At 43.5% G+C, this 17,725-nt stretch overlaps 1 protein-coding gene across 2 annotated transcripts in view; it reads right to left on the bottom strand.

Moving 5' to 3' along the window:
- The window catches only part of Myh10 (myosin heavy chain 10), a 132,950-nt gene extending 115,504 nt beyond the window's left edge, over positions 1–17,446 (bottom strand). Inside the window, exons 1-2 of one of the 2 annotated variants that reach the window (XM_028780192.1) lie at positions 17,179–17,446; positions 10,090–10,465 (exon numbers count right to left, since the gene is read on the bottom strand). In XM_028780192.1, coding sequence (XP_028636025.1) covers positions 10,090–10,434 — 345 coding nt within the window. In that variant the 5' untranslated portion in view covers positions 10,435–10,465; positions 17,179–17,446. Of the gene's footprint in view, positions 1–10,089; positions 10,466–16,337; positions 16,368–17,178 lie in introns of those variants that run through there. The other variant, XM_028780193.1, reaches the window with a different exon arrangement.
- Between the last annotated feature and the right edge of the window lie 279 nt (positions 17,447–17,725).

The raw sequence follows: 17,725 nt of genomic DNA, 5'->3' as shown, positions 1-17,725 counted from the left end.
AAAAAAAAAAAAAAAAAATGAAGAAAAAAAAAGGAAAAAAAAAAACAAAAAACAAACAAACAAAAAAATAGAAAAAGCGTGTTAAGGGCCAGGAGAGCTTGCACAGTGAGCATGAGGCCTCTGCTCCATGGTCTGTCCTCAGTATTGAAAGGAAACACAAAGAAAAGGGGAGAAGAGAGAGAGAGCGAGAAAGAAATCACTAGAAATTAAAAACTCTCTCTACAAGAGAGTATTGTCAAGTATTCAAATAAATTTGAAAGTGTCCATGAAGTGAATGGTCTTCTGGAAACATAATTATCAAATGAAACAAGTCTGAAAAGCTCCAAATCTAGCAAAGAAAAACTTTCCCCAAGGAAAACTCAATCACTGGTTTTTTGTTTTTTGTTTTCCCGAGACAGGGTTTCTCTGTGTAGCCCTGGCTGTTCTGGAACTCACTCTGTAGACCAGGCTGGCCTCAAACTCAGAAATCCGCCTGCCTCTGCCTCCCAAGTGCTGGGATTAAAGGCGTGCGCCACCACTGCCCGGCTCAATCACTGTTTTTAAATGAACATGAGTTGTAGTCAAACTCTTGTAGAAAACACAGGTTGGACAGCCCTAGTTCTTCTCATAAAACCAACATAGTTTTTGGTGTAACACTGAGGATGGACCAGGATCCCTCTTGTACAAGCTACATGGGCACCCACAGAGCCACATTCTTGACACAGAACAATCTTAACACAAAATATGGCAAGATATTACAGAAAAGAAAGACAGCTGTTCTCATTCAAGATATGTACATAGCCTAAATATTATCTAGAAAGGGAGAGGGAAGAGCTGAGGAAGGATATAAGAACCCTTGTTCCTAGAATGGCTATTTAACATTCTGGAACATATAACAAATAACATAAAAATTCATACTATTATGTCATTGATATTAAAAAAATTTGGTAAGTTAAAACATACAAGATTTTTAAAAAATCATCTGTTCAGAATAAAAACTAAGAATAGAAGGAAATTTCCCTTAAGTTGGCAAGAATATTTGTTTTTGTTGTTGTTTATCTGTTTTTAATGTTTTTCAAGACAGAGTTTCTCTACGTAGTCCTGGCTGTCTTGGAACGAACTCTGCAGACCAGGCTAGCCTCAAACTCAAAGATCCGCCTGCTTCTGCCTCTGAGTACTCGGATTAAAGGCTACCTCTGCACAGCTTAAGAGTATTTTTGTTTTGAGATAGGGTCTCACTGTATACCTGATTGACCTAAAACTCAGATTGTCTGCCTCTGAGTGCTGGGATTAAAAGTGTGACCACCACACTCAGCTGCAAACGTCATTCTTAATTTTGAAATATTGAAAACTTCCCCTGAGATTTGAAATGCAAGAATGTCTCCTAATACTTTTATTCAAAAATATTACACCGGGGGGGGGGGGGGGGTCATAATAGTATAATAAAGGAAACAGAACTGTGTAAGAATTGGAAAGAGAAACAAAATCATCATTTGCAGATAATGAAGACATTCCACAGGAATCTTCAGGGAACTATTATAAGCAACGAATAAACTCAGCAAGGCCACTGAATACAAAGTCAGCATAAAAAAAAAATGATTGTAGAACAGAATATTCCTACATAATGGTAATAATTATGAACATATTATAATATGTTCTCACTATATGTACTAAAATGGTAAAATTTTAGACACAATTTGTCTTGGTTGGGTTTTTGTCAACGTCACAAAGTTAGAGTTATAGACAAGAACCTCAATTGAGAAATCTCCTCTATCAGAATGCTGTTGGCAAGTTTGTAGGGCATTTACTTAATGACTGGTATGGGAGAACACTGCAGGTGGTGCCACACCCCTGTGCTGTGGTCCTGGGTTGTACAGGAAAGCAAGCTGAGCAAGTCAGGAGGAGCAAGCCATTAAGCAGCACTCCTCCATGGAGTCTACATCAGCCACTGCCCTGATGTGATCAGCCAAATAGACTTCCTTCCCCAAACTGCTTTTGTCATGGTGTTTTAACACAACAGAAAACCAAACTATTTAAATAGTAGCTAGAAAAAAAATCTAAATACTCAAAAGATAATGTTTACAAAATATAGACACAGGAGATAGAGAAATGCTCAGCAGTTAACAGCACTGGCTGCTCTTCCAGAGCACCTGGGTCAACCCCAACATTTATAACCATCTGTAACTCCAGTTACAGAGCTTCTGATGCCCTCTTCTGGCCTCTTTGGGCAGCAGGCAAGCACATTGTGCACAGAGACACAAAATTTTAAAAATTATAAAAGATGCTTTTTTAAAAATGGACATAGCTCAAGAAAATTATAAATAGAAAAAATAAACAATTAGATACATGAATTTATCAGGAATTAAAGTTTGGTTTTGTAAATATCTAATTTCTTCCCCAAACTGGTTTGTAAAAACTCCAATTAAAATTTTAACAGGCTGGGCAGTGGTGCTGCATGCCTTTGATCCTAGCAGGTAAAGGCAGGTCGGTCTCTGTGAACTTGAGGATAACTTGGTCTACAGAAAGAGTTCCAGGACAGCCAGGGGTACACAGAGAAAAACTTGAAAAACAAAACAACAAAATCAACAGGATTTTATGCAGCATGTTTGTAACAAATGGCAAGTGATAGGAAAATTATATTGAAAGAAACATGAAGGACTTACCAACCATAAACAACAGGGGGCAATTGCTACAAACAAAAATGAAAAGACTGCTGGGCGTGGAGGTGTACACCTTTAATCAGGCAGAATATTACAATGATACTCAAATTTTACCACCAGAGGTGAGGGCACACACCTGTAATGCCAGTGCTATGGGGGCTGAGGCAGGAGGATCACAGCACCAGACAAGTCCGGGTTATGGATCTGTTTCTGTATTTAGTCTGCTGTGATTGATGGTATTGTGTTGCTTGAGCACACGAAGGAAATCACACACACACAGAGTTGGGAAAGAGGAAACTGTCTCAACAAAACAAGAACAATTACAAAACCCTCAAATTACACTCCTGACAACCAAATACCACCAGTTTCTTTTCTTTCAAGTAACAGCCTCACTTTGTTTTCAAGAAAATATCTGCCAAACATCCCTGCAGAAGCAACCCCAATTTACCTCTCAATCCTCCTGGCACATAAAAATGCAGCCTATGAAAACAGCAGCAAGCTGAGCTTCTAACTGAGACAAGCACACACACGGCAGTTCATCAGGCAGCCGTCACACGCCCTGCACAGCAGAGGTGCTAGTGCGTACTCAGCTCTTCACGCAGGACACTGAAAACATGTACTCACAAGAGTTCAGATTTAATAAAACCAATAATTTCCTCTGCTTTATCAAGGACATTCTCAAGTAAAATTGGATTTGTTTTAAACTACCCACAAAGCTTAATGAAGAAAAACCACTGAGAACACAGCCTGCAGTCACTACCTTTATCCATGAGAAGGCATCGTGGGCTTTAGTCATCGCTGCCTTTGGACCAGCAGTACAAATGTCAATGGTGAAATGGCAAATGACATAATGGTTATAAAAATAGACGTGACCTCTCAGTTCCCTGAAGAGGATTTAAGGAAACCTCACTGACCACACTCTGAAGACTGCTGAACTCCATCAACAGAGAGCAGTGGGCCCCATCTTTAAAATGCAATGCCAAGCAAAACAAAACCTACAGACACTGCATGAAAACAAAACCAGGCAAAATTAAACTCTAGGTGCACAACATAAGTTAATAAAACACACTGAGAGATTTCAACACATCTTTCTTGTAACTGACAAACAGATGAACATCAGACTTGAGAAGTTTTGTGTGTGCAGGTGCGTACATATGGAGTCAGAGGACAAGCTCCGGTGCTGCTTCTCAGTCACTAGCTACATGGGGTTTTTGAGACTAGATCTATCACTGGCCTGGAACCCAGAAAGTAGGCTGGTTGCTCAGCAAGCCCCAGGGATCTGTATGTGCCACCATGCCTGACTTTTTCATGTGAGTTCTAGGGACTAAAATCAGGTCTTCAGACTTATGTGGCAAGCACTTTACTGACTGCACTGTTTCTTAGCTTCAGACCAAAGATTAAATAGTATAGTTAAACTCTTCATCTAGTGGCCATACATGGAACTGTACATCCAACAATAACAGAATATACAATCTTTACAAACATACAGAACACTTCTCAATGTACTCAGCTGAGAGTATATTTACAAAAAAAAAAAAAAAGAATTTTCAATAAAAATACCTAGCCCTGTAGTGAGAATTTTGATCTTCTTAAAAACACAGAATAGGAATGTGGTTTCATTTTAATCCCAGGTACGGGATATGGGGCTGCTTTAGATTGTCTATAGCAAAGCAGCTGACTATGATTTGCCTGGTGCTCTAGCAGTGGTGTGATTTTGCCAGTTGCAGATAGTTTCTGTGATTGTGTGATGCTGGGAATTCTGAGGGCTTTTCAGAGGGTATGTAAATGCTACAGGTCTAAGAGGTATGGGGTGGGGGAAGTGTTGTTGGTTGGTTGCTATTGGTCATGGTTTGCCAAGTAGTTGTGTGTAAAGAAGAAATTAGACATCCTGCCAGTGATGACCAAACTTGCCCCAAGGAACTCCACGCTCCGAATCAGCAGGAAGTAGTCTATCGATAACACCAACCCCTTTCCTCCCTATCTAGTGATAGAGGGTTGAAAGGGTGGGAAAAGGTGGAGAAGGGTGGAAGAAAAAAAGAACCCACCAAGTAACCAAAGGCCAGCCACATAGTAGGGCAGGCATGGCAATGCACGCCTTTAACCCCAACACTCCAGAGGCAGAGGCAGGCAGATTGCTGTGAGTTGGAAGCCAGCCTGGGCTACATAGTGAGTTCCAGGTTGGCCAGAGCTACATGGTGAAACCCTGCCTCAAAAACAAACAAACAAATAAAATAAATAAGGGCTGATATTATATGAACATTATCTTTGTTTTGTGATTACTTTTTTAAAAAAAGAAATCAATAGTAAAATGATAACTAAGACTGACACTTGAAACTGAACTTGGTAGCATATGACTGCAATCCCAGAATGTGGGAGGCGGAGCAGGAGAATCGGGAGTTCAAGACAAGCTTTTGTTACACATTGAGTTTGAGGCTAACCTGGCCAAAAAAAAAAAAAAAAGGCTAAAACTAAAAATCTAAAATCTAAAACCAAAAAAAAAAAAAAAAAAACAAAAAAACAAAAACAAAAAAAAACCCTGCCTTTAAAAGCCAAAAAGCAGGGCCTGAGGGGCCAGCTCAGTCAACAGAGTGAGTTTGGACCCTAGCACACTCATACAGTAGACAGGCATGGCAGGATGAAGCTCCAATCCCAATGCTGGACACAGGTAGATCTCTGTGAGCTCCAGGTTCAGTGAGAGACTGTCAAAAAATAAACAGGGGCTGGAAGGATGGCTCAGTGGTTAAGAGCACTGACTGCTCCTGCAGAGGATCTAGGTTCAGTTCCCAGCATCCATAAAGCTGCTCACAACTGCCTGTAGCTTCAACTCTCTTCTGGCCTCCACAGTCAGGTAGGCAGGCATGCACACAGCACAAATACATACATGCAAGAAAAACTGTCATACATATAAAATAAAAATAAAGAAATCTTTTTAAAAACAAAAAAAAAGGTGCCAGGCAGTGGTGGCGCACGCCTTTAATTCCAGCACTTGGGAGGCAGAGGCAGGTGGATTTCTGAGTTCGAGGCTGGCCTGGTCTACAGAGTGAGTTCCAGGACAGCCAGGGCTACACAGAGAAACCCTGCCTCGAAAAACCAAAAAAAAAAAAAAAAAAAAAAAAAAAAAAACCAAAAACAAAAAAGGTAAAAAGTAATTGAGAAAGATACCTGATGCTGACCTCCAGCCTTCACCAGCTTTTACACACACACTTGCACACATATAAACATGTACACATATAACACACACACAAACAAGTAATAACAAGAAAAAAAAAAAAACAGCTGACCTCCAGCCTTCACCAGCATTTACACACATACCTGCACACATATGAACATGTACACATATAACACACACACAAACAAGTAATAACAAGAAAAAAAAAACAAAAACAAAAAAAACAACCAACCAAAACCCCAGCCTATAATCCAAGCACTGAGGAAGCAGAGGCAGGAGAATTGCTGTAAATTTGAGTCCAGCCTACTACATAAAAAACTCTGGGCCAGCAAAGGCTACATAAGACCTGGAAAACATCAGAAACACAGCAAAGTAAACAAAACAAAAGGGAACCAAGAAAGGAATAACAACCCCACCTTTGCAAATGTTAAAAACCCACTGTTAATGGTCCAAAGGCTGAAGAAGCTACAGAAATCAGAAAATACTTAAAACTGAGTAACAAAATGCTACATTGCACATCTGTGAGTGTGTGTTGGAGAGAGAGTTACAGCTCTAACTGGATTTTGTAGGAGGGAAGATAAAAATTTGTGATCTGAGAATTTGGCTGTTAGGGAGAGTTAAGTGGAAAGAACACACTAACCCTGCTAGCAGCCAAGTCTATCTGAAGGAAGCTGTTTTATCTTACACACATGCTATGGCCAAAGCACAGGCTACCTATCTGTCTCTCTCATGGCACCTCAACTGACAATTTCAACTACTCAGTTAATTCCAAACAAGTATAGCAAGTGAAGCTTTTCCCAGCCCCACTGTTAACCGCTCCAACCAGAATTTTGGGTGGGAACCTTTCTCCATTCTCCCTAACCCTTTCTGTTAACTTAATACTTGAGGAAAAACAAATTGTCCTTCTGTACAGACCTAGAAATCATACTTTGAAAAGAAGCTCAAAAATTCACTCAGTTATCACTAAGGTTGAAAAACAGTATAGACATAAAACAGCTGCATAGACTTTGAAATACCATGAGGACTGTTTACAAATCCTCATTGTGTGTGCAATCCGTGTGTGTATACACATGCACCAGTGTGCACGTGTGGAGGCCAGAAGTCAACATCAGGTATCTTCCTCTATCATTATTACTAACTTTGGTATTTTGGATTTATTTACTTCATTTATATGTATGAATGATTTGCCTGCATGTGCTTATGTGTAACACAACATGCTCCATTTTATTTTTTGAGGCAGGGTCTCTCACGGAACCTGGAGCTCACTGGCTTGACTGTCAACCAGCTACCTCCATCTCCTCCAACCCTCCTCCTGGCTCTGCCTTGGAATGCTGAGTGCTGAGGACAGAGCGAGCACTTTATCCCCAGCCACTTCTTCCTTCACTGTTTCCCAGTGCAGTGTCTCTCCCCTTCCTCCTCCCCTCCCTCTACCCCCTGACATCTATGTTGATCACTGATGGAATCAAGGGAAAGCCTGCAGAAACAGTCTGTCCCCTTTCTACACTAATGTCCTTTATTGCTCGTGCCCATGGGGGGTGAGGGGTAGGGAAGGAGGAAAGGAGGGAGAGAGGGATCAGCCTCAGGTGTTCCTCAGGACAGTAGTACTTATTTTTTGAGACAGGCTCTCTGTGGGACTTAGGGCTCACCAATTAGACTTGGATGGGTGGCCAGAAAGCCCTCTAGATTTTCCATCTCCACCTCCCCAGCACTGGGAATATGAGCTTGTGCTCTCCTAAGCGTCCATGGGCTCTGGAACCTAACTTGGGTCCTCATGCTTCTGCGAGCAGTGCATATACGTCCTGTGAGAAGCTATCTTCTCAGCCTTTCCAGAACTTCTTGGGTGTGTTTCACTTTCCCAGGCCTGCACAGGTCACTGCACCAGGCTTCAGTCCAAAACTGAGGTCCTCTCAAATCTCCAAAGTCCACATTCCCACCTGACTGCAATGCCCTAAGACTCCCTCAATCTCAAGCCTGTCCCTCAACGGTATTAAATCCTCAGCCCTTGATCACTGTGGGCTGAATGATAATGGCCCCATATGTTCACTTATTTGAATGCTTAGTCACCAAGGGTGGAACAGTTTGAGAAGGATTAGGAGGTCTGCCCTTGTTGGAGGTTTCAAAGGCCAGTCCCAGGTGTTCTGACTGCTGCCTGTGGATTAGAATGTAAAACTCTGACCTACTGCTCCAGCACCATGCCTGTCTGCTTCCCACCATGATCATGGACTAACTCTAAAACTATAAGCGAGGTCTCAATTAACTGCTTTCTTTCATAAGAGTTGCTTTGGTCATAGTATCTCCTCACAGTAATTAGGACAGTCACAGTGCCCTCCTGCCTAGATCGTCATTCCTCCTCAGCCTGACTCTGAAGATGACCACTAAGCTGTACTCTTACTGTGCTTGTAATACAGATCCAAGTTGCCTGGCCCCCACAGGCCTAAGGTCGAATCACACAGCCAGGAAGAGAACACCGCTCCTCCATGTCAGCTGATTCCCACTGCAGCTCCTCTGCTGCCCTCTTTACCTTGGCTCCTCCTCTTTTCCAGGTCGGTCTGCTCTCCTAACCTGCTTTCCCAGCACTGCAGCCTGCCTCTTCCTCTTATTCTGTACTCACAGAAGAAAAGAAGGGGGGGGGGCTCAAAACTCACTCATTTTTCAGCTTTTCCTTTGGGGGTTCCTTTACCAGGCAAGTCCAGTACAAATGTTACTTTGTCAAAGAGGCCTTCACCGCCCCACTCGGGTAGCCATTCTGCCTCCAGCCTAGTTTATAACCTTGTTTCATTCCAGTATAGGACATTTCACAAATGCGGGGCACTGAAGACAGTGAGTGTGTCACTTAAATGCACTAATTCCTCAGGAACACTGGTTCTGGCTGAGTTTTGAAGTACTTGTGGGGTTCAAGTAGCATATTCTTTACATAAAATTCAAGCACTTTTCCAATTTCAATGCCATGACTGTCAGCTTTTCTATGTCTGTTCCTTTTAAATCTGTTCTGGTCTCATCCATGCCACCTTCCTCAGTGCTGGCCCCTGCCTGTCACTTCCTCAAGCCTAATTTGTCATTCTAGGGGTGTTTTGTTGTCACTGTCTATGTGCATGGGTGTTTGCCTGTAAATGTAACTGTGCACCTCTTGTATGTCTGGTGCCCATGGAAGCCAGAAGAGGCATCAGAACCCTTGGAACTGGAGTTACAGATGGTTGTGAGCTGCCATGTGGGTGCTGGGAATCAAACCTGGGTCTTCTAGAAGAGCAGCCAATGTTCTTCACCCCTGAGTCATCTCTCCAGCCCTTGTTATTTTCTGAAACAGGGTCTTATACTCTTTAGCCACGGCTGGTCTCTAATTCATGGAAATCCTCCTGCCTACACCCCTCCACCCAGTCACTGGGATCATAGGCATGAGCCATGACATCTACGACATTCTAGATTATTTTTTGTTTGTTTGTTCGTTTTGTTTTGTTTTTCGAGACAGGGTTTCTCTGTGTAGACCAGGCTGGCCTCGAACTCAGAAATCCGTTTGCCTCAGCCTCCCAAGTGCTGGAATTAAAGGCGTGCGCCACCACCGCACGGCTTGACATTCTAGATTCTTTACAGTATCTAGCATTCTTCCTGCTTTATCCTAAATTATTTTCAGTAACTTCTATGCACAGACATGATTGGCATCTGCAACATAAATGCCAGCCTCAGGACAGCCAAAGCTTGGATCTCATCCCCAGCTCTTTCCTCTTAAAAGCCTCAGCATTCATCCTCTGCCTTCCTGTTACCCAAATGAAGCTGCTCCTCTGCACTGAATTCTCGGAGCCTGGGGCCCCTTGCTTTTCTACTCTTCCTTGCCTGGTTCCTCCTGTAAATTAACATTCAATTATCATTAAATCCCCTAGCCTGTTTGCCACATGCCCCCTTGCGTGTCACCCTCCAGAGTAGAACTTTAGCAGTTTTCAAGCATTAGTTCAGCATATCTAATCATTTAAACTTCAAATGGTTAATATGTGAAAGAAGCCAGACACAGTGGTGTACGCCTTTAACACAGGCAGAAGCAGGCGGAGCTCTGTGATTCAAGGCCAGCCTGGTCTACAAAGGGAGTCCAGGACATCCAGGACTTGTTATGCAGAGAAACGATGGGAAAGAAATCAGAAATTGGTTAAGCAAAAACCTTATTTTTAACAGAAATATAGTGCAAGCAGGGCGTTGGGAACCTCTGTCCTCAAGTGGTTACACACTATGCATAATATAAATTATACTATTTCTCAGGTGCCACTCCCACGGATACTCAGAAGAAATACTCACGTAAATAAGTCCTGAATAGTAGCGATCCTTCAGATTGTGTAAAACAGAGGCTTCGTTCAAGCATGTCAGCTCTGCCATGTCCTCCACCTTGGAGAACTTTGGTGGGTTCATCTTCTGAATGTCATCTTTGTTGACCATTGCTTTCTTGCCATTCTCTGCCAGCTCCACCATAACTTCATCACCCCGTTCTTCTTTAATACTAGCTGCCTCAAAACCATGGCGTTCTGATGGAATCCACACCAGCTTTTTAGCTGTCCAGTCAGCTTGAGTGGCAGGGTTGTAGATGACAGCCCTGTCCACAAAGAGATACCTCTCCGGATCCTCCAGTCCAGTTCTCTGGGCCATTGTAAACAGAAGGACCCAAAAGTAATTGCCTCTGGAAGAGAAGGGTAGAATTAGATGCTTGGGACATAAAATAATTTACAAGTTTGACTTTCGAAGAAACTAAGTAAAACCTTCAGTAAGCATAAAACATACAGTTAAAAAGCCCAGTATCCCTCCCCACAGCCACAGTACCCCCCATTCTCCAAGGTAAACTTCAGGGGTAACCACTAATCATGACTCTGGTTGTCTGGTAGCCATACAAGATCTGTCCTCAGTTACCAAAAGCAGAGACAAGCAACAAAGTTTCTGGGTGACCTTTTCTCTATCTTCTTTCTTCCTCATCATAAATTAAGCAGGGAGTTAAGAAGGGAAAGGCAAAAGAAAAAAACAGAAAACAAAAACAACAAAAAAACCTCAAAGACATATAATAAAAGTTCGTAGAATGGTACTAGAATTAGTGTGACCACAGGCCATAGCTAAAAAAAAAAAAAAAAAAGATGATTGCCAGAGGGTAGAACCAGGCCCAGGGTGTAGCTCAATGGTAGAGCATTTTCCAGGCATGCACAAAGCCCTCAGTTCCATCCTCAATACAGAAGCAGGGAAGAGACATACACACAGTGAGAACATCTGAATAAATTAGCACTAAATTATGCCTTCTAGTTCATCTTCAGACAAGACTCAAGTCAATTCCCCTAGATCTTCGCTATGGCCCTTTAATCTGTAATGTGGGGGCCACAGAAGACATGTACAACTTGGCTTCAACCAAGCCTTTCAGGTATGTCATAACAACTCCTCAGGATTCCATCTGTATCCGACAACTGCTCCCACTCCTGCATTTCCACCTTTCACTCTCTCACCTCTCACCAAGGTATACATGTGTAGTGTACAGTTTCCAGATTAAAACAGCTCTTTAATCAGGAAGGTAAACAACTCAAAATAGATTCAGGAAGTCCCTGAAACTAAGTATATTCACTAGGCCTCTCTTGGCCACAGTAAGTAATAAAAGCTCCTAAAAAGAGTTTTTCTTAGATGCAGCACAGAGTCAAACGGTAAAAAACAAAACAAAACAAAACAAAACAAAAAAACCCACCCTCACACAAGCTGAGGGGCAAAGAAGACTTGAGACAAGACCAGCTACCTGGGAGAACCAGAAACCAGCTGAACTGCCTGGAAGAGGTTTAGATCAACTGATGAACCTGGAAATGACGCTCTCCAACCTATGGAGCTGCCTGCAGGCTGAGCAATATGTTCCAGGACCCCAGTTTTCTGAGCTGTCATTCATGCTAGGGTGGCCTTTGGTGATACAGTAGTCTTTGAGTCATCTCTGCTCCTGTAACCCCTTAACCATGTTCATAAAAGGAATCCCAATAAAATTCATTGGTTCACCATGTTGAAATATGGTGGCATCCATACTTTGGTCTGTTGTGGGCTCCATCTCCTGAGGAAAAGTTTTGTAACACAACACCATGTCTTCCCTTAACAGTGTATGGCCCCAAAGCAAATATTCCAGAAATGATCTAACTGGTACAGAAAAAAAAAATCACTGTAGTAATTTACCCTATACTGAGGAAAGGTGTGTTCTGTCACTGTTACAACACATAGAGCTCAAGATATAATTGGTTTATTTAGTGCTCACTGACTACTGGTATATTAGGAGAGAAGCAAAAATCTCCATGTATGTCATGGTTAAACACTTCTCCTATACTTGGACAATTAACCTTTTGGATCAAAGGACATCATGCACCTTCCTGATGTGACTTTCCTGACAGCATTTTTCTAGAATCTAACATCATAGCACACATTTCTTGCTATTACCCCCAAAGTCTGAGTTATTCCAAATTTCATAGGAACTTTTTCTAAGACTTCACCCAAATCAACCCAAGAAACCAAGTGGCTGCTTTTACTCTATCAAATCCACTTCTCCCCTTACTCCTGCTTGCCAGAAATATTGGGGACTGCTCGTAAGTAAAAGGACCAATATAAGGCATCCTTTGTAGGTTACATAGAGAAATCAGAGTCATCCAAGTTGTAAACAGGTCATTAACCTTGAGTCTAGAAATAAATCTCAAGGTCCAGGAATCCTCTAAAGTGGTATAAACCATGAAGCACTTTTAGTGAGTGTGTGCATTTGTGCATCATTCTAAGGAGTCAATCCAGAGCTTTCTTCTGAGTCTCAAAGGGCAGTCTATACCCTGAAGGATTAACTGCTAACAGTGTGTACGGATACTAGCTCTTTAACCCCTCAAAAGAGTTTATTTCAATCAAATTGCTATGATCCTTCAGAAATTATTTGTTACATGTCAATGAATTATAATCCCCAATGCTCTAGAGCAGTAGGTCTCAAACTGTAGCAGGCATTAGCAGCACGAGGAAGGCTTACTGATACTCAGATTGCTGGACCACATCCCCAAAGTTTCTTATTCAATCTGTATTTCTCCCCCACCTTTTTGGTAAAAAAAAAAAAAAAAAAAAAAAAAAAATTTAGTTTATGTGTATGAATATTTTGTCTGCATGTATGTATGTATACCACATACAAGCTTGGGGCCCATGGAGGCCAGAAGAGGGTGTCAGATCCCATGAAACTGTAGTCATAGATGATTGTGAGCCATGTAGGGGCTGGAAATTTAACCCAGGTCCTCTGCAAGAACAAGTTCTCTCAACTGCTAAACCTGCAAGTCCAGCCCAAGATGGCATTTCTATCAAGTTCTCAGCTGATGCTAATGCTATTGGTCCCAGACAACTTTTGACAACCACGACTCCACAGTTCTCTGGCTACTAGTACCACCAGCAGGCATATTCGAATAGAAAAGAAAGCCAACATTCAAAACGTATTCATAGTTGATATAAACAGTGTCCAGACACTCAACATTTTGGAAGTACCGAATCTATTAAAAGTGTAGAAAACCAACAATTATAGCAAAATGAGTTTATTTTATTTTTATTTGGCTAAAACACACATACGGCACTTTGGAAAGTCTCTGTAGGTTTGTACACACTGATTCACCTTGGATGTGGAAACATGCTTACATGTGGTAGGCAGCTATAAACTAGCGTGACTTAACAAGTAGGTAAAGTACATTATGGCGTTTTAGAGGGGAGAGTATTTTATCAAATGGGGGCATTTAAAATTTACTGGTACATGTTTACTATGCTGAAATGCTAATTAATGTGGAAAAAAACTAGTCAATTATAAAATTTCATAATTGCCACATGCTCCTAGTTTTGTGGCAGAAAAATAATATACACACACCTTTTTGGTTTTTGAGTCCCAGGCAGCTGCCTTAGAAGTCAATAAGGCAATAAGGTGAGGCTGGTTTTGAACTCATCAAGTTTCTACTTCCACCTCCCAAATTCTAAGATGGCAGCTGTGTGCCCCTATGCCCAACTTCATCTATCTTAAAATGGAGTCAATTCTTCAGGTCTAAAAATTGAGTAGTAGATTAAAAATTATTTTTATTTTTAACACATCCACATTTTTGGACTAAACCCTATGGGGACAGTTACTTGTTCCTCCCTGTGTGGTGTTGGTCAGTTAGCCTGGTCCCTGGTACAAGGCAGAGAATCCAGACCTACCTTACATAAATGGGTCCCATCTTTATAATTCATTTCAACTTCCCACAACCAAAAGCCTTCCCTCCTGACCCAAATGCTACCCTTTCACACTTTCTTTTCAGGTCAATCTGGCAATTTAATCCTTCCTTCTCCTAACTCTCCTTGCTATCCTTCTGGCAGTCTCCTCGACCTACCTAGCCGTGCACCACAAGGCTCACCTACCAGGTAGGAGGTGCTCCTGGGGCTGTTTAATTCATACAGTTCATGAGCTCAGTAAAGATGTTTTAGTTAGTTTACCTCTTTGCTTGTTTGCCAAGTATATTGTATTTTTTCACTCCGCTGCACATTTGGTGTTAGATCTGATTTAAAGACAGTATTTAACATGTACCACTTGCAGATATTTTGCCTTGCTGAAAGGGTAATACCACAATTTTAAAAAACAAATAATCTTGTTATACATCCCTAATTACATCCAGACACTGTTCTAAATATATATATGTATGTATATGTATATCAAGGTCTTAATCCTCACAAGAGGGGTACAAGATAGCTTCCATTAATAACTCTGTTTTACAAGTGAAGAATCCAAAGAATTCTGAAAATAGACAAGTAACTTGGCCAAGGTCACACAGCAGAGGTCACAAGTAGCAGAGGTGGTCATTGTAAGCCCATCGACCAGGGTACAATGATGAAAGTGGACTGTAAGGGAAGAGATTTTGAAGGACAGGTAGTATACATACCATGTTATCAAATCTAAAAATCCTGTCTATCAGTAACGAGTTAAAGACTATAGGTTTAGTCAATGGGCACATTAGTACAATCTGCCAAAGACTTTAATACTTTTGAAGGAAAATGCCTACATTTAAGAAAAAAGGGGAAAAAGTAATGTCTGTAATAGACAGACATGCAAAGGGTCTGAGGGTAAGTAGCTAATTATAATCAAATCATTAATCAGTGTCTATATGAATTTGCCTCCTACAGAGTCAACGTTTCCATCCCTTACATAGGCTGTAGACGACCACCCCTGGGACATCCATCCAGGTCACTTTTACTTCTAATGAAATGCCCTCTAGCAAAATTCTCAGCTGCTTCCCAACACCTAGGGTAGGTGTGGGCAGAGAACAATTCAATTTATGATCAATGAATGTAGAAAAGCAAATGAAATAATAGCAAATTATCCACCCTAGAGGATGCTTCTAGAACAGATGAACTAAATGAGAACTGCCCCAATCTGTGGAATTGCTATCACTGAGGTCACTGGCATAACAGGACCACACACATCTCTTCATTTATCAAAATTCTACTTAACCAAACAATCACTAATGCAAAGAGCAAGATTGCTAGGAAGCCCTCCACTAGCTCCCAATTAGTAAAATACTTCCAAAACTTGGATCTCAAACCAGGGATTTAATTTCTCATGTGTGATAACAATGTACATCAAACGCTGAAGCGGATAGTCTTTCACCCTACAACGTGCCCTTCAAATTTTCCTCCATCTCACTCTCTATCCAGTCTCTTCATTGTCACGATTCCCTAAGGAGCCCAAATACATAGCCCAGCACTCACAGGTCACATCCTTTTGCTGCAAAAGCTTGTGGTATATCACACAATTGCACCATATGCTTTCTGCCGATAAGGATGGGAAGAACGGAATTTAAGATGCAGAAGTAAAGAGATACATAAAATGGCCACTTTTCCAGAACCGGAGACAGACAGGGCATACTTAAACATCAAATGCACGGGGCTACAAGAATAGTTAATAGCGGCAGATTAATAAAGGAGATGGAACAATGAATAGATTATAAAGTTTTCCAGAGTCAGATACTATCAGGAATAATTAAACCTCGCCCAAAGCATCCTTAGTTTCAATGTTTGAAAAAAACAAAATCAAAATCTCAGTATAGCTAAAGTATTATTATTTAGTATTATTTTATTCAGCAAAAACAGCAGTCTTTGTTCCATCCGCAGTCTGGATCTACCCCGCCTGCCTTTCCCTACCCCACCCCAACCTACCCCACCCCCTTCTATCCACCGCAGTGATCTTGAAGAGAGCTGCAGAGGCCCCAAGAAACAAGAGATAACGGTCGTAGACAGAGACCCCGTTACCCAAACCTCACCAGCTCAGGTCAGACCCACCGAGTGGCCACCTCCTAAGGCCCCAGTTCCCAGACAGGCCTGACCGGGGGCCTCTCGGGTCCCTGGGCCGCATCCGCCCACCAAAGGCCCACAAAGCCCCGCCAACGCCAGGGACTCCACAGCTTCAACTTCCCTCCGACTCAAATCCACTTCGATTTTATAAGATCAGAGTATGACACCCCAACTACAGAAGGCCAGGGAGAGATTCTGCGGCGAGCCATTACCAGATCACTTACACAATAAAGCGATCCAGAGGCGAGGGTTGACCCTCCCCCCGGCCGCTCCGCTACAACGCGCCCGGGCCACATTTCCCGCCTCGTTCTCCCCAACGGCCCAGGCCTCACCCGGCGTCCACCTCCCGGTCCACCACGGTCCCCAGCGAGCGTGGCATGAGGTCTAGCTCCAGTCCTCCTTTCTGAGACCAGCCCTGGAGCCTCTCACCCATCGCATGCTCCCCAGACCATGCAGTTTCAGGCCACTGGTCCCTAAACCTCACAGATCCAGGGTCTGCCTTCTGAGTCTTCCGAGAACCCCTCAGACGCACCCCTGGAAATCTAACTCCACCTAACCCACGGTGCAAACCCCCTAGAGTCCCCTCCTTCCCGCGCCCCCAGCACCAAGATCACATCCCAGGACTCAGTCCTCTCCTAAGAGGAGACAGACACGCCGGGCGCCTCCGGCCTCTTACTAGGGCACTCACCTCCCGTAAACCCACGCTTCCAGGGATCCAATGCAACCAGGAGTTGGTCCCTACATCTCCACCCCCAGATCTCCATTCTCATCCCCTTCAAGAGTCGTCCTCACGTATAACCTGGCCCTGATCCCTGAAGGAGTCACAGTCCCAAGGACCCCATTTCCCACCCCTCTAGGGGTCTCTTCATCTCTATACACTGAGGTCCCGTCAGCTCCACAGGCTCCGCTCTCCTGCCCAATCTCCCTTTCCCAGCTCCCGCCTGGGCTCCGTCTCTGTGCTCCAGACTCGCCCAGTTCCCCAGCCCCGATTCCTTCCCTCCTGTTCTCTCAACCGTCCCCAGTCTCAGGACGCCACACTCGGACCCGGGCATCTGCACCTCTCACCTTCAGCCGAAGATGGTGGCGCCGGCACACGTCCCCAGCAGCGACCACAGATCCAGCGTCTCAGTTCCAAACCCACCGCTGCCTCCGCCGGGCTCCTTTAGCACTGCCGCTCGCGCCTGCCCCACCCACTCCCACCCTCATTGGGCCAGCTCCACGCCCATCACCGCCGCCCCCAGACCCACTGGTCGGTTTGCGCGCCCATCTCCCAGGAAAGACGTTAGCAACCCGAACGAAGCTACCTTCCCAAGTCCGGCTCCCTCCACCCACCTGGAATGATGCTCATTGGCTCCCGCTCCCGACCTACACCCACAGACTCCCAATCTCATAGGCTAGCACTCACGCCTGTCAAAGACTCCGGGAGGTGCGGCTGGGGCAGTGGCTGGCGATTGGCTGGCTCGGGAGGGAGATGGACAGCTGAAACTAGGAGCCGGGCGATCCCGCGAGGCAGAGGGCGCCGACCTTGTTGGGGTGTACGCGCTGCGCTAGTCAGGGCTGAGTGGACAGTGGGGCAGGTGTGCCGCAGCAGAAGCCACCAGCTCCCACTGGT

The sequence above is a fragment of the Grammomys surdaster genome, unplaced genomic scaffold (genome assembly GCF_004785775.1).
Source record: "Grammomys surdaster isolate TR1022 unplaced genomic scaffold, NIH_TR_1.0 364, whole genome shotgun sequence".
NCBI lineage: Eukaryota > Metazoa > Chordata > Mammalia > Rodentia > Muridae > Grammomys > Grammomys surdaster.
This window is presented reverse-complemented; position numbering and strand designations above follow the sequence as displayed.